The sequence below is a fragment of the Eptatretus burgeri genome, chromosome 8 (genome assembly GCF_056783735.1).
Source record: "Eptatretus burgeri isolate ZD-2024b chromosome 8, Ebu_testis_v1, whole genome shotgun sequence".
NCBI lineage: Eukaryota > Metazoa > Chordata > Myxini > Myxiniformes > Myxinidae > Eptatretus > Eptatretus burgeri.
The window spans coordinates 69,570,496-69,592,995 of record NC_140968.1 but is presented as its reverse complement, the minus strand read 5'-3'; the positions used below and the strand labels follow the sequence as shown (position 1 = coordinate 69,592,995).

At 42.9% G+C, this 22,500-nt stretch overlaps 1 protein-coding gene across 4 annotated transcripts in view; it reads right to left on the bottom strand.

Annotated features, from left to right (window-relative positions):
• LOC147021982 (heterogeneous nuclear ribonucleoprotein C-like) overlaps positions 1-22,500 on the bottom strand; it is a 112,785-nt gene that overhangs the window by 75,536 nt on the left and 14,749 nt on the right. For 3 of the 4 annotated variants that reach the window (XM_085892478.1, XM_085892477.1, XM_085892476.1), the window contains one exon: positions 11,517-11,749. The exons of the other annotated variant lie outside the window; for it this stretch is intronic. In XM_085892478.1, the coding sequence (XP_085748604.1) occupies positions 11,517-11,749 (233 nt within the window). The remainder of the gene's footprint in view (positions 1-11,516; positions 11,750-22,500) is intronic. 4 annotated transcript variants of the gene reach the window in all.

Sequence of the window (22,500 nt, the reverse complement as noted above, 5' to 3'; positions counted from 1 at the left end):
TTTCTGAAATCGAGCAGTATGCAAGTAGAATTTACATTATTGAATTACGAATAGGATTTAGTCTAACCAGTTGTTATTGCCAAGTCTTCCTTCGATGTCCTCCCGATAATCATGAACGCCGGAAATTTAATCGCCAGTTTCCTCTGCTTGTCCTGCTTCGGGCTCGAACTGGTAAGGCCGTATTCCATTTCAAGCTGCCTGAACTTCACCTCCCGCGACTCCGTTATCCAACAATTCTCCATCTGATTCAGACCAAAATCCTTCATTTTTCTCACACTCACTGCCGCAACCAGACAAATCAAAGTCCATGTCATCCATTATTCAAAACCAAATGTTTGATTTTTTTTAAAGCAGAAATGAATGAAGCGTTTGAGTCGATCAATTGAATGTGGAAACACACAGAAAGCCAATACAATCATGTAGACCAGCAACTCGAGTAATTTGCGTGCAGTCTTTGCTGTTCTGGAGATGACGTCATGTGGGTTACGATGACGATGACGTCATCGTTCAGTAGATTTCGGCAGCATTTTCAGGGGTGTTCCCAAAGAGTTTTTTTTTGTTTAAATTTTACATTTTACAGAACGAGTATTGTGAAAAAACATTGTCAGATCAGAAATCATGATGAAAAACTCCTACAGGACATATATATATATATATATATATATATATATATATATATATATATATATATATATATATATATATATATATATATATACATATACATACACACATATACACAGTGGGGAGAACAAGTATTTGATACGCTGCCAATTTTGCAGGTTCTCCCACTTACAAAGAACGTAGAGGTCTGTAATTTTTATCATAAGTACACTTCAACTATGAAAGACGGAATCGAAAACAAAAATCCTGAAAATCACATTGTATGATTTTTAAATAATTAATTTGCATTTTATTGCATGAAATAAGTATTTGATCACCGACCAACCAGTAAGAATTCCGGCTCTCACAGACCTGTTAGTTTCGTCTTTAAGAAGCCCTCCCATTCTCCACTCATAACCTGTATTAACTGCACCTGTTTGAACTTGTTATCTGCATAAAAGACAGCTGTCCACACTCAATCAATCAGACTCAAACCTCTCCACAATGGGCAAGACCAGAGAGCTGTCTAAGGACATCAGGGACAAAATTGTAGACTTGCACAAGGCTGGGATGGGCGACAGGACAATAGGCAAGCAGCTTGGTGAGAAGGCAACAACTGTTGGCGCAATTATTAGAAAAATGGAAGAAGTTCAAGATAACAGTCAATCTCCCTCGGTCTGGGGCTCCATGCAAGATCTTACCTCGTGGAGCCTCAATGATCATGAGAAAGGTGAGGGATCAGCCCAGAACTACACGCAGGACCTGGTCAATGACCTGAAGAGAGCTGGGACCACAGTATCAAAGAAAACCATAAGTAACACACTTCGCCGTCATGGAGTAAAATCCTGCAGCGCACGCAAGGTCCCGCTGCTCAAGCCAGCGCATGTCCAGGCCCGTCTGAAGTTTGCCAATGACCATCTGGATGATCCAGAGGAGGAATGGGAGAAGGTCATGTGGTCTGATGAGACCAAAATTGTGCTTTTTGGTTTAAACTCCACTCGCCGTGTTTGGAGGAAGAAGAAGGATGAGTGCAACCCCAAGAACACCATCCCAACCGTGAAGCATGGAGGTGGAAACATCATTCTTTGGGGATGCTTTTCTGCAAAGGGGACAGGACGACTGCAGCGTATTGAGGGGAGGATGGATGGGGCCATGTATCGCGAGATCTTGGCCAACAACCTCCTTCCCTCAACAAGAGCATTGAAGATGGGGTGGCTGGGTCTTCCAGCATGACAAAGACCCGAAACACAGCCAGAGCAACTAAGGAGTGGCTCCGTAAGAAGCATCTCAAGGTCCTGGAGTGGCCGAGCCAGTCTCCAGACCTGAACCCATTAGAAAATCTTTGGAGGGAGCTGAAAGTCTGTGTTGCTCAGCGACAGCCCCGAAACCTGAAGGATCTGGAGAAGATCTGTATGGAGGAGTGGGCCAAAATCCCTGCTGCAGTCTGTGCAAACCTGGTTAAGAACTACAGGAAACTCTGATCTCTGTAATCGCAAACAAACGTTTCTGTACCAAATATTAAGTTCTGTTTTTCTGATGTATCAAATACTTATTTCATGCAATAAAATGCAAATTAATTATTTAAAAATCATACAATGTGATTTTCAGGATTTTTGTTTTAGATTCCGTCTTTCACAGTTGAAGTGTACCTATGATAAAAATTACAGACCTCTCGGTGCTTTGTAAGTGGGAAAACCTGCAAAATCAGCAGTGTATCAAATACTTGTGTCTATGTCTATGTCTATGTCTATGTCTATGTCTATGTCTATGTCTATGTCTATGTCTATGTCTATGTCTATGTCTATGTCTATGTCTATGTCTATGTCTATGTCTATGTCTATGTCTATGTCTATATATATATATATATATATATATATATATATATATATATATATATATATATATATATATATATATATATATATATATATATATATATATATATATATATATATATGTATATATATATATATATATATATATATATACATATATATATATACACCTGGTGTTGGCGCAGTGGTTAGGGCAGCGGCTTGGGATCCAAAACGTCCTGAGTTCAAGCCCCGTTGGGCCACTGAATTAATACACCAGGGGGTTGACTCAGCCTGTCATCCTTCCGAGGTCGGCGAAATGAGTACCAGTGCACTGGGCCGGTGTATACCCTGGTTAAAATAGGTGTACCATATCCCTGTGTCGTAAGAGGCGACCAGGGTTGCGTCAGGAAGGGCATCCGGCGTAAAACACGTGCCAAATCACTATGCGGATCATACGAATGATCCGCTGTGGCGACCCCTAACGGGAGCAGCGAAAGAAGAAGAAGAAGATGTATATATATATATATATATATATATATATATATATATATATATATATATATATATATATATATATATATATATATATATATATATATATATGCAATTTCATGACTTTTGTGTGTCATGGGACCTTTAAATGAAACTGAATCATTAACATGTACTAACTACTTTTAGCAATGAACAGGTAGTTTTCAGTGAGTCAAGAGAATGCAGCGAACACTGACCAATCGCTGTTATTTATTTTTTCTGTACCCTTCATTGATCTTCCATCTTTCTACTCCTTTCCTTCCTTTTCAACATTTAATAACACCTGCACCCGATCCCGCTCACACCTCCACAATCCCATAAGTTGTTTTCTCCATTTGTGGGTTTCAGGAGGTGGGAACTCCCAGAACTCAAAATCTCCACCTCCGGTTATTTTCTTGGTAGGGGATCATGATTCATGACCCAAACTGTGAAGTTTCGTTCTCATAGCCTCGTTCCAAGGGCTCTTTTTGAATCTTCACTGAACCTCACAGCCTCCACTTGCAGCTCGTTTGTGGTGATGTTCCCAGGAATTATTTTTAAGTGCTCAATGAGGGATTTCTTTGTCATTCCTGTAGCTCCGACTCACACTGGAACAATTTCAATTTTCTTCAATTTCCAAGTCCTCTTGACCTTATTTTACAGATCCTGGTATTTGGTCATTTCCCTGATTTCTGTAGCATTTAGTCCAACGTCATTGGGAACTGAGATCTCAATCGATAATGCTGACTTTTGCTTTTTGTGTTTGAGCACTACGTCCGGGCACAGCACTTTGTTTGTAATGTCTACACTTTATGGGATCGTCTCGTCATGCGTGAGCATTATATATTTATTTTCAAGGATCGGATTTGGTTTGTCTCCATGATTGTTCTGGGAACAGGATGTTGAAATATTTACAGATGTGCCAGTGGATTACTCTACAGATGCTGTCATGTCTTTCTGTGTACAACTGTTCCGACATGAGTTTTTTTACATCCCGAAAGGAGGTGACTGCTACTATTGCAATCCCACATTATGAATCTACATGAACATAATATACGTTTAAGGTAAGACAAAACGCACACCGAAGTCAGAGGTGACCTGTTCTGTTGTTGCGCATAGCAGCTTGGCTGATGGGTAGCCATCATTTCTTGGAAGCGTGGCTGTGTGGATCATGCTGAACCCCTCTACCAGTACACTGGTCCTCATTTCACCGACCTCAGAAGGATGACAGGCTGGGTCACCCCCACCTGGTGTTAATTCAGCAACCAATGGGCTCAAACTCAGAACCCTAAGATCCTAAGCCAGCTTCCCTAACCACCAAGCCAACACCAGGCTGGAAGTGACCTGAAGGTTCCTCTTTCACCATCTTCTACCACTTCAGTGGAGGGACACAGAACTGCTCCCCACAGATAAACTGCTATTTATCTCCAACCCCCAGCAAGTCGGTAGTCATTTTTGCCAACCTCGAAAGGACAACAGGGTTTATTAACCCGTTTGGTGTTATTTTGGCATGGCTGGAGTTTTACGTCAAGCCCCAAGATCCTAAGCCAACCGCATTAACCATTAATCCACCACCAGGCATAGGTAATGTGTGGATTTATACAAGTTTCTAAAATTAATTATTCTCGAGAAAAAACAAAACACGTTCCAAATCCTGTCTGCAAAAAAACAAAAGTGAAATCGTCGTAAAAGGATTGCCAGTAAAGTCAGCTTTTACCCCCAGTGATATAATGATGAATGAAATATACTGGTTTGAGCAACAAATCAAGAATGCTCAAGTGGTGGAATGCAAAGCTGAAAAGGTAACTATTGCAGGATGTGAAGGATCTCTGTTGGTGCCAGTTTTTGAAAATATCTTTTTCGTTGTGAACAATGAATGTCTAACGAGGGAGAGGGAGAGGGAAGAGGGAGAGGGAGACAAATTAAAATTCATAACAACCCCACCCCCTCCCCCATCACAATATCACTACTTTTTGAGGCAAAAGTGCAGATTTGACAATAGCTTCAAAGAAGTACGTTTCGTCTCACACTTCCAAATCAAACGTATTATTTAATTGCTTGTAAACGCTCAGGTTGGCAGAAATTCAAAAAATCTTATCCAAACTATCAATCTCACTGAAACTGTTCTTTGAGATGCAGTTATTGCGAGTCATTTCATTCCCCTGATAGAACAGTCTCTCACAGTCCACCTGAGGATAACAAATACAAGTTTTAAATGTCTATTTATTTATTTAACAAATACAAGAGCCACATACCCCACCATCATAATAGTCCACTCATCGGAAAATAAGGAATGGCTCCAGCATCTCTCCCGAATGGATCAACATCATGCTTGCCCCACAGAGTCTCAATTTACCAGATTTTGTTCCACAAACTCACTTGAGATTCATAAGTCAGGATCCTTCCATTCATCTCCTCTACCTGTCAATGTTGGAATACCCCCAAGGCAGTGTTCTGGGCCTAGTCCTATTCCTCATCTTCTTTGACGCCCTCTCCGAATCCATGGATAATCCTCTTTATCTATTTACTGATGACTCCACCCTCTGCCGTGACATCCCTCATCTTTCAGAGAGGCCGGCTGCAAGCTCTTCACTCTCTTGAAATGTTGACAAAATCACAAGCTCGTCAAATACTTGGAATACGCCTTTCAATCTTGACAAATCTCACAGCCTCAAGCTCTGAAAGGACCGTTTATAGGCAGTGCTGCATTTAACTTCTGTCGCCCTCGGTCAATTTTCAAAACTGCCCCACTCATTCCGACACTCCAGGTTACTCATTACAAACTAGATCAGATCTAATCTTTTGGGTGCTGATGCTGCAGTTTTTTTCAGCTTTTCAAGTTCATTAGTATGAGGGCATGCTGAAAAGTAATCCCCCGTAATGTTATTTTTAACTTAAAAATGGGTAAAGATATTTGTATGAAAAAACTACTTCTTCTTCTTTCGGCTGCTCCCGTTAGGGGTCGCCACAGCGGATCATCTGTTATGATCCGCATAATGATTTCGCACAGGTTTTATGCCGGATGCCCTTCCTGATGCAACCCTGGTCGCCTCTTACAACACAGGGATATGGTACACCTATTTTAACCGGGGTATACATCGGGCCCAGTACACTGGTACTCACTTCACCGACCTCGGAAGGATGACAGGCTGAGTCAACCTCCTGGTGTGTATTAATTCAAGCGGCCAACGGGGCTTGAACTCAGGACCTTTTGGATCCCAAGCCGCTACCCTAACCACTGCGCCAACACCAGGCTATTTGTATGAAATTAGTATGAAAAAAAATACAACAATCTTTATTCCACCATTGGAGATATTTACTCATCAAGATAATCACCAATGGGGTCAACACATTTGTGCCAATGTTCCAGTGGTTTTGTCATGTCGTCATGATAGCATTGTGTGTTCAGCTGACAGAAATGGCACTTCACAGTGGTCTTGACATCATCTTTGGGGAAAACATGAAAATCTGATGGAACCAAGTTGAGGCTGCAAGACAGTGAAACCGAGGCGACAAATTGCTTCGGTTGTTCGCGCACTTGTATGAGGCTGTGCATTTTCATGGTGTTTCTGCATGTTCGGACTACCCTCAGAATCTGTGCCTTTAGTTTCTTTCATTTAAATGCAGCACTCAGCACATATGTCGATTCCTTCCATTTTCGTCCTCCAGCAATCGTTAACTATCAAGGCCAAATCTAATTTGCGATGCAAGAGGTGCCATAAAATGGGTTACTAAAATTAAATAGAGACGAGGCACAAACGGATGACCTTGTGCACAGAAGAGAGAGCAAAACAACAATAAACGACGGTACTTATTTTACAGAAAAACTATCCCGCCCCTATGAAATTGATGAATCAGAAAATTTTAAGCACTCTTTTCGTCATGAAGCAAGCATGACTCCGCAACCCATAGCTCTGGTGTGGTGCCAATCAACTGCAGACGCAATCACAGCGCGAATCAGCTGCCGATGTCGGTAGCTGATTTTTTGTTAACGTCAGCAGCTGGTTATGTAAAGACGAGAATAGCAAGTTCTTTATCCACCATGTCTTAAAATGCTTTTCAAAGAAGTACAATTTTGTGTGAACGCAGGCAATTTTCACAAGTTATAAAATCACAGATACAGCTGATTCACCGGCTTTGCCGTCCTTTCTTCAAGAGCCACCATCGGTCGGGGCCTCGTAAGCATATGCGGAAAATCCGGCCCAGTGTAAGGCAATCCCTCCCACATACTTTCTTGACAATCTTCTTCAAGAAGTTCAGTCACTCATACTCTTGGGTCTCACCATCGGCCATGATCTTTCTTGGTCAAACCACATTTCAAAGTTGGCTTCCAAAGCCAGTCGCCGACTGGGCATCCCCTGTCCTGCAATCCAGAATCACTGCTCACCTCCACTCATTAGTTCCTCTCTTTCCTACCTGTGGAACCGATTTGTACATTAACTTGAATCTCATTCTTCCCCTCAGTATTTCAAGACAGCTGCTTGCCTCCATCTCAGATCCAGCATCCAAAACCATGATTTTATCGACCCCAATTAACCCTAGCCAACCACACCTCTTTCCAACTTTCCTGTTTTTCCTTCCTGAGATGTGTGCCTCTGTACCCATCTTGTCCACCCTTTGCCCTCCCCTCATCCTCACATCCCTTACCTTCGATGTCTCTCCATATTTTGTAACACAACCCAGCTGTTGTGTGTACCCCCCTCTCCTGCTGTTCGTTTTGTTCTGTGGCGTCCTGATCCATTCTACGTTCTGGCTCCTCCACGAGCCAAGACTCTGTAGATAAAGAAAATCTGGTTTGGCAATGGTTGTGTCTCGACAGTGGCTGTTCATGCTCCGTGTGACGAGATGCCACTATCACGTTTGGTGTTCAGTTATAAACATGTGCACTCATTCATTTCTTGTGGGAATTAATATGTGACTTTTGAAATGACGTAATCCACCCCAGAATGTTTGGTATGCATGCACAGACACCCTGAGCAAAGAAGTCCATCGGGGCGGCCAAATGTATATCATGCATGTCAGATAAGGATTATACTCAAAATGCTTCCAAAAGAAGCCAATAGTACTTGGAAACATACTTTTGAGAAAGGGGTGTGTGTGTGCACTAAAAAAGATTTGGAGAACTTTCTGATCAACTTACCCAAAAGGTTGGCCTCTTGCAGCCTGGACTGCAAAAACTCCCGACGACATGAACCTGTGCGAGGCATGTGTATGGGGCGAGGGACCAACATGTTCTACGCGACCTCCCCAATCATCCCTGTCAGTGAGTGGACTTTGAACTTTGCAGGATTACCTCGTGTGACCATGACAGGCTTGGTGATTTATTTTATGGAGTTAGAAATCGGAAAGCTGATGCCATAATTATCAACATTCAGGCAGACTGCATATCTGGTTTAATTGCTTAACACAGATGGGAAGGTAATATCCGGGGCTTGTCAATGCACAGGGGAAGTTTAAAATGATGATATTTACTATTAATCATGTTTGAGAGGAGGAGGATGGTGGGAGTGGGAGTTGAATGGGCTACGAGTGCCTCCTGACCATAATATACATATACATCTCTACATATACATATATATATATATATATATATATATATATATATATATATATATATATATATATATATATATCTTCTTCTTTCGGCTGCTCCTGTTAGGGGTCGCCACAGCGGATCATCCGTATGATGCGCATAGTGATTTGGCACATGTTTTACGCCGGATGCCCTTCCTGACGCAACCCTGGTCGCCTCTTACGACACAGGGATATGGTACACCTATTTGAACCGAGGTATACACCAGCCCAGTATACTGGAACTCATTTCGCCGACCTCAGAAGGATGACAGGCTGAGTCAACCCCCTGGTGTATTAATTCAGTGGCCCAACGGGGCTTGAACTCAGGACCTTTTGGATCCCAAGCCGCTGCCCTAACCACTGCGCCAACACCAGGCTATATATATATATATATATATGTATATATATATATATATGTATATATATACATATATATATATATATGTATATATATATATGTATATATGTATATATATGTATATATATATATATATATATATATATATATACATATATATATATATATATACATATATATACATATATATATATATATATACATATATATATATATATACACATATACATATATATATATATATATATATATATATATATATATATATATATATATGTGAAAATGAAGACCCACCCACATCTCTCACCTGTGATGGAGGGAATAACCAATCAGCTCTCACCTAATCATTTGAATCCAGGTGGCTTGGATTATATAAATAAATCAACTCCTCCCATGCTCTTCCAGCCGAATAAGCTGCATAAAGCAACCATGAAAGGCTACGCAAGGAAAGCCCTCTGCCATTTCAACCCCTTCCCAGAGCTCCTCCACAGCTGTAAAGACATTCACATATAGTACACACATGAGAATCCCAATACTATACACCCCCTCAGCTGCTGGACCGGTTTCATTGCTTGAGGGCGACGCCTCAGTGACAGCGCAGACAGAATGCATACCGAGACTCCCAAGCATGTATCATGGGCAAACGTCAAAAGAAGTCAATATATGAATGAAAACATTGGTACGCATTTCTGTCTGCACCAACCAAGTGTGTGTGTGTGTGTGTGTGTGTGTGTGTGTGTGTGTGTGTGTGTGTGTGTGTGTGTGTGTGTGTGTGTGTGTGTGTGTGTGTGTGTGTGTGTGTGTGTGTGTCACCACCACTTCACATGTACCAACACAGGAAATGGTACGAACCCAACACCTCTCATCCGCGGATATTTCTCGTATTTCCTCCATTTCTGAGAGCCCGATTTGCATTCAGGAACAGTACAATGATAGTTAATCATTTTGAAATTGCCAATCTTTCATGTAAACACTGAAAATTATGTTGGAAAGACAATTTGAATCACGGATTGCGCAGCAGCAACGGCAGGTTAAAAGTGCCCGGCAAGCCGAACCGAGTCGCTGGAAACACACACAGCGCATGTGCAAAAGTCCTCATTTAGCATTCATACGTCATTTCAGAAGTTGCTTATTAACAATAAGACAACCACTTTATCCATTATTAGCACACCCTGGGAAAAGTTTTAATGACCTGCTCAACCCCACCTGTGGAAACAGTGTGATGACATATTGGATACCAAGAAGTGATCGCCGAGACAACAGCTGAAGTGAATTTAAACACTAGAACGAGTCATGCCAACTCGCTAATGGAGACAAGGTACTCATGACCAGATGAATACAATGTTAATTCACATCTTGTATGGAATCCGAGCTTCCTATTGAGTTTATACATCAAAATATATTCAAAATGAAACCGATGAGCGATTGAACTGTCACCGTATTTTTTTTTCAATATTAATCAGACAAATTACTCATTGCTTTTCACCTTGTTTCTCAAATTGTTTGATGGGAAAATAACAATGCGGTATATTTGATCAATGCAAACAACCTCAGCGGCATAGTTCGCTGGAGCTATCTTCTTTTTTTCTGAAATTATTTTTATCATCAACCGCTGTCACAACGGGAACCCAACAGGTTCACGGGTCATCTAGTGTGTGTGTGTGTGTGTGTGTGTGTGTGTGTGTGTGTGTGTGTGTGTGTGTGTGTGTGTGTGTGTGTGTGTGTGTGTGTGTGTGTGTGTGTGTGTGTGTGTGTGTGTGTGTGTGTGTGTGTGTGTGTGTGTAAAGATATATACATGTTGTGTCGACTGTCGAGGCTCGTATGAGAGCGTACAACATACAAGGCGTACAACGTACAGAATGTGCAATAAGGGGAGCAAGAGACAAGAGGGGTGGGAGAGGGAAGGAAAAAACAGTGGGGAACAGAGAGATGAGAAGATCTGTCGAAGGGAGAGGGGTGGGGCAGGGAACACAGGGTAAACAAGAGGGACACTACAGGGACTTTCAGGAAGGAAAGCAGGGAATTTGAAGGGGTTGGGTTTGGGGGGGGATTAGCGAAGGTAGAAAAGATCATGGTTTTGGATGGGGGAAGATAAGAGATGGTGGTGAACTGCTGTTTTGAAGAACTGCAGGGGAGAGTCGGATTGAAAAGTGTGGGAGTTTGTTCCAAAGGTTTGGAAAAAGAAGAATGAAAGAAAGAGTGAAGGTGAGCAATGATTCTTGATTTTGGTCGTTTTACCAGAAGGGGTAAATACAGTGATGTATATTTCAGAATGGGGTATATTTCAGAGACTTGCGTTTGAGAAACGAGCAAATGACACTCATCAGCCTGGCTGTGGTGATAACCTCAGGTTTGCAAATGGTGGCGTATCCACAGGCACAAGCTGAATCAAAAGTCTTACAGATGGAATTTTGGAAATGACCAAAAGAAGATGAGATTCCAAGTTCGGGATTTGGGAGGGGGGGGGATTAAAAAAAAGAAACTAGGAATACAAGATCTGAATTACAGAATGTGGACAGCAGATATAAAAATTGAAAATGAGTAAACAATGACATTCTGAGAGTGCCAAACAAGGAAGAAGAAGTCATACAAGAGCAAAATGCTGGGTGTTTATGATGGAGAAAGAGAGAGAGAGCAAGAAAGAAGAAAGGTACCGAGTTGTTGCCCAGCGACCACTCTCCCATTCTCAGCAGCAACAGCTGTACGTGCGCATCGCTCAATCACGTACTGCACAAACGCAAAACCCTTGTGCACAGAGACGCCAGCGATCTGTCCGTATTTACAGAAGATCGCCTCCACGTCCTGTCGCGTCACCAGCGCCGTGTTCAGATTCCCGATGAAGACCCGAGAGTTCAACGAACGTGGGTCATTCTTGTTGGTTATATTGCTGGCAAGCACGAGAGCAGAAGGTATGAGGAGGAGGAAGGGGCATTGGGCTGGAGGTGCAATAGAGCGATCAATTGTTATTATTATTACTCTTATTATTATTATTATTAATGTAAAAATTAAAATGTTTTAGTAGTGCAAGATGTGATGCTGCAAAAAAAGAAACAGTTGAATGAAAACTGTTGAAACGAGAGACACTCTGAAGAGCACGTACCTCCGCCAGGCTAAACAGTTTACGTTTTGTATCTCACCAATAGGCTGGATCTAGAGTCCCTTGTGGATCTACATACAAGGGACTACTTAACACTAGTTTCACAAGTATTTTCCCTCCAAAAACTACAAAGACGACTTGAGACGAGACCCTCCACAAATGAATCAAGACCAGTTTAACAAGTATTCCCCCCCCACAAACTACAAACACTAATTAACAGGAGAATCACATACATTCGCAAGCGTAAAATCACGTAAAATCACGTAAAATCAATTACAACTACCAAAATCACGAATCACTGCTCATCTTCACTCTTTCATTCCTCTTTTTTCCCACCTTTGGAATAAACTTCCTCACTCTATTCTTTCCCATTCTTCCCTCCAGGCTTTCAAAACAGCTGTTCACCACCACCTCTTATCTTCCCCCATCCAAATCCTCGATCTTTTCTACCCCCGATAATCCACCCAAGCCCACTTCCTTCATTTCTCCTGCTTTCCTTCCTGAAAGTCCCTGAAATGTCCATCTTCTCTTCGCCATGTTCCCCGTCCCATCCCCATCCCTCTCCCTTCCACAGTTCACCTAATGTGTCTGTTCCCACTGTTTTGTCCCTTCCACTCCCGCCCCTCTTGTCTCATGCCTCCTTGCTGTGAGTTGTGTGTGAGCTCTCATACGAGCCTCGACCAAGGTATACAAAAAAAAAAAAAGCGTATGCAATACATCCCCTCCAACGGCAAGGCAACGTGTGATTTTTAAAATGTTTTACCTCTGACCACCTTAAAATATAAATGGGAGCCTAAATCGGAATAGTGAAAAAGGGATCTTGACGTATTGAACCAAGGGACCTCTATGACCAAATTGAAGAGGATTGGAAAAAAAAAAAAATGAAGGAATGGTGGATGATTGCAATGGCTGGAAATAAAAACGAGATCTCCACTTCCTGGAGGAAGGGGGGAAATCAATACACTCCCCAGCACACAACATTATTCACTGTTATCAATCACTCCAACGTCATCAATAAAATAACACCTTTCACTACTATCAATCAAACAAGATCTTTCACTGTTATCAATAAAATAACATCTTTCACAATTGTCGACCAAAACAAACAACCTTATCAATCAAAACAACAATACGTCTTTCACCGTTATTGATAAAACCAATATATATTTTACTGGTATCAATAAAATAAAATCTCTCACTGTTATCAATAAAATATAATCTTTCACAATTGTCGATCAAAACAAATAACCTTATCGATTAAAACAATACATCTTTCACTGTTGTCGAAAAAACCAATATATCTTTCACTATTATCAATAAAATAACATCTTTCACTGTTATCAATAAAATATCATCTCTCACCGTGTTCAATAAAATAACATCTTTCACCGTTGTCAATAAAATATCATCTCTCACAGTTATCAATAAAATATCATCTTTCACTTATCAATAAAATAACATCTTTTACTGTTGTCAATAAAATATCATCACTCACCGTTATCAATAAAATATCATCACTCACCGTTATCAATAAAATAACATCTTTCACTTATCAATAAAATAACATCTTTCACTGTTGTCAATAAAATAACATCTTTCACTGTTGTCAATAAAATAACATCTTTCACTGTTGTCAATAAAATAACATCTCACAGTTATCAATAAAATAACATCTCACAGTTATCAATAAAATAACATCTCTCACCGTTATCAATAAAATATCATCTTTCACTTATCAATAAAATAACATCTTTCACTGTTATCAATAAAATATCATCTCTCACAGTTATCAATAAAATAACATCTCGAACAGTTATCAATAAAATAACATCTCTCACCGTTATCAATAAAATATCATCTTTCACTTATCAATAAAATATCATCTTTCACCGTTATCAATAAAATAACATCTTTCACTAATCAATAAAATAACATCTTTCACTAATCAATAAAATAACATCTTTCACTAATCAATAAAATAACATCTTTCACTGTTGTCAATAAACTAACATCCACTGTTGTCAATAAAATAACATCCTTCACCATTATCAATAAAATAATATCTTTCACTAATATCAATCAAACCAACATCTTTCATTCTTCTTGATAAAACCAACAACACGTCTTTCACGGTTGTTGATAACACAAACATGAATTCCATAACTTTGTCAGATTTCAAAGGGACACGTGCTGTATTTTAAGCCAACTAATTATATAAGTGCAGTAAACACTCAAATATGGCAGGTTCCAATATCGTGGGTAACCTATTGTATGTATTCCAATTTTGTTATCGCAGTATAAAATTTCGGCCAATTGCGGTTTTTCAGCTAAGATGAGTCACTGTTTGCGCCTGCGTGTACGATTACATCTCATTACGAGCCTTTTGTTGTTTCTCATGCACCGTTAATTGAAGTCATCACACCAGCATACAGGAATGAAGCCAAATTTAATAATGAATCGGCATCAAACAGGAAATGACATACAGAGATCCTGTAATACTATATCTAGAAGATCTAGGAGACATACAACAGTGAATAATGGTGCACAAACTTAAAACAATGGACAAAATAAATTATGCCAAACGGCAGAAAAAGGTTATGACATTGTGCGAATAAATTGAGTTGTTAGATATGTTGGTAAGAAGTGAAAGTGTGGCATCTGTGGGCCACCATTACCGGATCAATGAATCAACTGTGTGTAAATGTGAGTCAAATATCCATGCAAGGGTTCCTGTCAACAAAGCGCAAAAGGCTCATTCCTGTCCTGTGATCCTCATGTGGAAAGGATGGAAAAACCACTTAAAGAGCAGGTTGCGGGTCACCAAACATGTTCTGAAAATTTATCAATATGATTTGTGCAGTAAATAGATTGATGCAAACTATTGTGGTTGCCTAACTATTGGGAAAATTAATGAAATTTAACTCCGAAGTTGCTATTTCTTGAGGCTGTTGAAAAAAAACAGCCGAGTGCGATATATGGATGGTGACGTCACGTTCTCCAAAACAAAGCGGACACTCACTCGCTCATTGAAGAAGTGTCCAGTTCAGCGGGCCGTTCTTTCGATTTTTTGAGCTTGCAACTGTCTATATTATCCTTTTTTACTTTGAATTATTGTAGAACAAAGTTATTTGGATATTTGTCCATCATGCCTCGTACGTGTGTCGTCATGTTTTGCGAAAATGGCTGGAAAACGGGTAATCGCTCCCACTGATTCCCGAAAGAATAAAACATTCGCCGGCAGTGGATAAGATTTGTACAAACAAAACGGGCGACTTTTCCTCCAAAGAAAACGGGTAAAGAGGACCCTTTGGATAGGCTTGTCATTTGTGGTGACCATTTCATAGCCGAGGATTACGAAGGCATAAACACATCTGATCACCACTCTGTGAAGACGAGTTGTTGGTTGACAAGTTCTCCAGATACTGCTCTTTCACAGAATCAATTTTTGAGTTTAAGTGAGAAAAACCTTGAAATGTATTCTTAAAGAGTACATGGAAAAACACAAAAATAAACTTTCTGAAAAACACAAGCATGAAAAAATTTCTCAACAAATCAACTTATTGTTTATTCAATTACTTTTTTAACAGCATCAGCAAATTGGGCTATTTCATTTTCAGGTCAGGTATGGGAGCATGTGCCAGAACAGCGCGTCGCTGCGTCCACTTTCCGCCGGTACTCCAGGGGCCTCCGTCTGGCCATCCCCCAGGCAGATGCCAGGCCCATCCCCATCTCCTTGAGATGATGGTCAACCTGCTGCAACCATGAGGCACGTGGTCGGCCCACTGGCCTCCTCCACTCATGAGACTCCCTCGCTGAGAGAATCTGGTGAGCAGGATCAGCGTCAGGAAAACGAGCCACATGTCCATACAGCCGCAGCTGACGCTCACGGACTATGCAGGTAACAAATCTCATCCGAGTCTCTCTCAGCAACCGCTCGTTGGACACAAAATCCGACCAGCGATAGCCAAGGATTCTCCGAAGAGACCTGGTACCAAAGGAATTAAGTCTCCGTCTCAGATCCTTGGTCAAAGTCCAAGTCTCACACCCATAGAGCAAGACTGGAAGTACCAAGGACCTGAAGACTCGGACTTTCGTCCTCCCGCACAGGTACCGGCAGCGCCACACCCCATGATCCAGTGAATCCATGACTCCCCAGGCCCGACCCAGACGTCTATTGACCTCCGGCTCACAACCTGCGGAGACATGAATATCACTGCCAAGGTAAGTGAATCTATCCACGACCTCAACATCCTCACCACAAACAGACACAGACAGGACAGCAGCATCCAAGATGTCACCGAAAGCCTGGATCTTTGTTTTGACCCAAGAAATCCGTAATCCCAACGGCTCCGACTCCTCATTCAGCACCTCGAGGGCCCCCAAGAGGATGTCTAAAGTCTCCGCAAAGATGACTGCATCATCTGCAAAATCAAGGTCCGAGATCTTGACATTGCCAAACGATGCACCGCAACTTGATCTCTCCGACATCCTCCCAAAAATCCAGTCCATACAAGTGCTGAAAAGTGTGGGGGCAAGTACACACCCCTGACGAACTCCAGTAACAACTGGAAATAAGTCAGAGATGGTACCACCACACTTCACAGCACTCTCAGTACCAGAGTAGAGTTCAGACATCAGATCGATCAGTTTTGGTGGCACCCCACGAAGACCAAGAATCCTCCAGAGGACATCCCGATTCACTGAATCGAACGCTTTACAGAGATCAACATAGGCTGCAAGCAGCCCCTGCCGAAACTCTCGTCTGCGTTCGGTGAGGACACGAAGTGCAAGGATACGGTCAATCGTTGACCTCTTTGGTGTAAAGCCTGACTGCTCTGGACGCTGGTGCTCAAGCAGATGGTGGCGAACCCTATCAAGAATTATCCGAGCAAAGACCTTGCCCGGCACTGAGAGCAGCGTCACCCCTCGGTAGTTGTTGCAGTCTTGGCGATCACCCTTCCCTTTCCAGAGAGGGACAACAAGGCCCCTCTTCCAGTCAGTTGGGATGATGCCTGTGTTCCAGGCAGAGCACAAAACTGCATGCAACGACGCGAGTGCAGCATTTCCACCAGCCTTGAGAAGTTCGGCATGAATGCCACAGATCCCTGGAGCTTTGCCCCGTTTCAACTGGTTCACCGCAGCCCGTGTTTCCACAAGCGATGGTGGACCACAGTTGATTCGAGGGTCAGCAACAGGGATTGTAACACCCTTGACGTCCAACTCGACAGCTGGGGGATCAGCCTGGTACAACCGCTCGAAGTAACCGGCCCAGCGGGCCTTCACTTCAGACTCCTCTGTCAAGAGCCTACCACTCTCTGCTCGAACTGCAGTGCTCCGAGGGATGGGCTTGGATGAACGTAATGCGCGAATTCCCCTGTAAGCGGGACGAGAATCACCTGTCCACAGGTGATGCTCTCACCCCGCACAGATTCCTCGCACATAGGCCTCCTTGTCCACCCTCAGTGCACGTACAGTTTTACGCCTCAGCTCCCTGAACAGCTCAGCTCTGCCATTCAGCCTGGCCCTGCGACTCTGGTCAATGGTATCCAGTGTCCCTTGAGAGACAAAATTCTTCTTTGCCCTGCGGTGAACTCCAAGGCATCCACCGGCAACATCAAGGACGGTGGTCTTGAAGGTGCTCCACAACTCTTCAGGACCCCCAAAGCACCCAGACCCCCAAGTGTCCACTCAGCCTGTTCGCAAACTCCTCAGCTACTCTCTCATCCCTGAGCTTGGCAACATCCAGCCTAGGCTGGGATGGTACCATTCTCCAGGATTTAAGGTGCAGCTTTAGAGTTGCTACAACAAGCCTGTGGTCAGTATTGAGGAACTGAGCACTCCGGTAGACCCTGCAGTTCTGGATCATCCTCCAACGACCGTCAATGAGGACATGGTCAATCTCCTTTGCCACACCGCCAGCGTTGGAATACCAAGTCCAGCGATGAGCTTGCGGGCGCTGAAACCATGAACCAGCCACCCTAAGTCCATGACTTCTTGCAAAGTCAAGGAACTTAGTGCTATTCTGGTTCATAGTTCCTGACCCATGGGGACCAACACACACCTCATAACCATCCCTATCAGTTCCAGTCGATGCATTGAAATCCCCCAAGACTAGAAGTGTATCTCGTCTGGGGCACTGATCAACCACAGACTCGAGTGTGGCGTAGAATGTGTCCTTCACGGTAAGATCACTCGCCTCAGTCGGAGCATAAATAGAGACCAGGGAAATGACACCTCAGGAGTGACGAATCCTTAATCTCATAATACGCTCGTTGACCGGTGTTACCTCAATTATCATTGGGGTCAGCTTATTGGACACAGCTACAGCAACTCCTTGGGTATGGTAACCATCAGAGCGACCAGACCAATAGTAGGTGTAACCACCCACCATTATCTCGCCGCAATCCGGTCTCCGAACCTCAGAGAGAGCTGCAATCCCGATGTCCAAACGCTTGAGCTCAGATGATAACAGAGACAGGTGATCATCCTCTCTTAGGGATAGGACATTCCAGGCACCCACCCGAAGGGACCGCCTCAGGTTAACCCAAGGAGACCGCCGTCTGGTGGACGACACCTCAGCACCACTCCGACACACTCTCCCGCAATCTGACCCAGGGATGTTACCCCGTGGTTTCCCTCCTATCAAAGATTGGGGGTCCCGAAGGCTTTGCCCCAATCCCATCATCCGGTGAGCTGCCCTGCGAAGGGAAGCTGCACAGGAGGTACTCCCACGGAGTGGGTTTTCAGATTTTTTTGCGTTTTTGCGTTTTGCGGAATGAAGCGTTTTACGGTGGCTGGAGTGCAAATCCTGCCACCAACCTCCTAATAAGAAGTAACCCAACTGCAGGAGGACGTCCGCAGACACAGTTGGGCACTAGATATGGATGGCCGTTGGCTCACAAGGAGCTCCTCCGCCCTTTGACAGGTTTTGTTTTTAATCCTGCTGGGTGTCCATATCCAAACACCCTCCTCACCAGAAAACCTGGTGGGGGAGACGGTTTAGTCGCCGACAACCCGACCATGGAACAGGTTAGTACAGGTTTACATGGTACCTGTAGCAGGTCACAGATCGAACCTGACCTGACACCTTTCATTTTAATTGTAAAAAATTGATCAATTTCCCACTTTTTTTTTCGAAATTTGGTGGAATATTTCCCAATGAGGCTAAACATGTTTTTGTATTTATATGACACAACAGTCTCTTGAAAGTTGGGGTTTGTTCGAACTGTTCACTTTCGCTGGGGTCAAGCTCAGCTGTCAGAAAGACTTCAACGCCAAGGCGACGGTGAATAATATATTTGGGTCCATTATTGATTCATTCTATTTCTGACTCTTGAGTGACTAGAGGGTTAAAAATTATTATATCAAGTCACAGACGAATCAAACTTTACATTATTTTATGTGTCGAACAAGAAAATGAAAATCTACAAACCAATCTGTCTGGTGGAGTCTGTCGGTGTGAACTGCCGGGCAGTCAGTCCTGCCACTTGTACACGAAATAGGCCGTTTTCTGGCACTTGCAAGTGGCTCAAATTTATATGGCTCAGGGCCAGAAACTCCATAGTGTAAATTCCCATAGCCTGGTGTTAACTCAGTGGTTAGGGTGGTGGCTTGGGATCCTAGGGTCCTGAGTTCAAGCTCCATCGTCCGTTGAATTAATACACCAGGGGGTTGACTCAGCCTGTCATCCTTCCGAGGACGGCAAAATGAGTACCAGTTCCAGTGTGTGTACTGGTAGAGGGGCACTGCATCAGCGACACAGTCGTGCCTCAAGAAATGATAGCTACCCGGCAGCTTAGCTGCCATGCGACTATCACCAATTCCAATCATCCTCTGACTCGTCCTCGGCAATATCGGAATGAAAACACTCAATTTCATCGCCGCTGATATCACTCTCTGATTCGCATCTCGCCATTGTTCACACGCTGTTTCCGAATGTTCACGAAGTTTTCAGAGAACGTTACGTCATAGCATCTCCGGTAAATTCCGGTCTGTTTTTCGATCACTGACAAAAGTTTTGGCCTAAAAGTTAATTTTAGCATATTTTGAGTTTCAAATGTAAGAAAATAATTGCCCAACGATTATTAATGTGATAACAACCTTCGAATCACGCGAAGTCATCAGCGACCCGAAACCTGCTCTTTAGTGTTTGGATCGAGGACCAATCAGAAAAAATACCTTTGAGAGTGGACCGGGTGTGAGGGAGAACCATCCATCCATCCATCCATTGGGACCATACTCTGTGCAGAGCGTTGGTGCTGCCTAAGCAGCCTCCTTGGCTATTGGGTACAATCCTGGACGGGTCGCCACTCCGACACAGGATACCAGCAAGCTGGCACTCATTTTGTCGACCTCGGAAGGATGACAGGCAGAGTCAACCCCACCTGGTATCAATTCAACAGCCGACCAGGATTTGAACTCAGGATCCTAGGATCCCAAGCCCACCACCCTAACAATTAAACCAACACCAAGCATGCGGGAGAACCTATTGTGGATTTACTCTGACTTTGAGTGGACCGGTGATATAGGAGAAATCATTTTGGATTACCTCGGATGTTAAATCCCATACTCGGTGTATGGGAGAATCCATAGCAGATTTTCCAACGTTTTCACAAGGCACCAGGGACCAAAGACTCCATTTCAACCATGTCCCATGGAACTAATCGAGGTGAAGGGATTTATGCCAGAGCAGATTTTTAACACTGAAGAGATGGGATTATTTTGGAAGAGGATGCAATATTGTGCCTTCCTGTCCAAGCAGGGAAGATCTGCTCTGGATCAAAGTGGCTAAGGATTGTTTTACCCTTCTTCAATGTGGCTTTGTCATGCTCCTGATGATCCGATAGCCATTGCAAGTTCTACATCCACATCTTTCGAACCTCCACCCTTCCCCCCTCCAGCAGCATCATCATCATCATCATCATCTCCGAGCGAAGTATTGTGTTTTCTATCTATGGCAGAGTACAGTCCGAAGTAATGTTTAATTTACACGGTATTTATTGTCGTTACATGTTTATTTCAATGCTAACATGAATATATATATATATATATATATATATATATATATATATATATATATATATATATATATATATATATATATATATATATATATACATATATATATATATATACAGTGGGACCCGCTTAATAGAATCACCCGTATTATAGAATCAAAATCGTTGAGACCGATTCCATTGTATCTAAATGTACACAATTTTTCCCGTTTATTAGAATCAAAAACCCGCTTAATAGAATCAGCTGCTGGCCATCCACTTCGACAGTTCAGCGCCTACTGGCCGCACAGTTCCAACTTTTGCCACCAGGCGGCTGACGTCACGCTAAAAATAACGCTATGCCACTACAGTGATTTCGGTAGTCATTGTACAGATAGACAGACGGCTGACAGCTGCAGTCTAAGCACTAGGCGTGTCGTCATTTCCACGATGGACAGAAAACGAAAGCGGACGGATCGTTCAAACATTGATAAAGCACAAATCCTGAGGGACTATGACGCTTTGCCCAGAATGAGCCAACGAGAAGCTGCAGACAAGTTGGAAATTAACCAGCCGATCCTATGCAAGATTCTGAAAGATCGAGAGGCCATTCTGAAAGGTCAAGTGGATTCGTCTTCTTCTCAGAAACGCAAGTGAAGCGGCAACGCATCCGATGTCGAATCAGCAATGGTCAAGTGGATTCAAACTTCTAGAGAAAAGGAAGCACCGCTTTCTGGACCTCTGATGCGGGAGAAAGCGGCTCAGTTCGCGGAAAAGTTCAACAACAAGAAGTTCAGTGCGACAAACGGCTGGATTGACCGGTTCAGGAAAAGACATGGAATCGTCCACAAGAAACTTCACGGAGAGGTAGTGGCGGCTGACGTAGGAGGGAAACAACAATGGCTGGACCACGTGAAACGTGAAGCCATCGTTTCGGCAGTCCAACGCGAAATGGGAATTGCTACTGACGCAGACTATGACGCCGACACTAAAGTGGAGGAAGAGGAGGAAGAGGAGATCTCTGTCCCGACCATCAAGGAAATGATGTCTGCAGCTAAGACGATCAGGCTTGGTTTGCTATCACATGGGTTCAGTGACATGGCCTTCCTGCGCAAACTTGACAAGGAGGTCACCGCCATTGCCACAGACTCGTTAAAGCAGGCAACAATCGACAATTTTTTCATTACAGAATAGGCTCATCGACAAACCCATGTTGTTTTGCTTTGAAAAGTACATATGTACTGTACGTGTAATTGTTTTATTTTCAGTAGTAAGTTACATTGTTTTGAGCAAGTGTGTCATATAAATCAAACTAAATGCTGAGTATTTGTCTCCGTATATGTACTCGACATTTGATCCGCTTGATACTCCACAACTCTGGTGAACTCGGATATTAGAATCACCCGCTTATTAGAATCAAATTTGTCCGGCCCAAAGTGATTCTATTAAGCGGGTCCCACTGTAGTTGCGAATTCGCGCCCGCCGGCGTGCGATCGGCCACGTGACTCGAATCGCGGCACGTCGCCCACCGGACGGACAATTCAG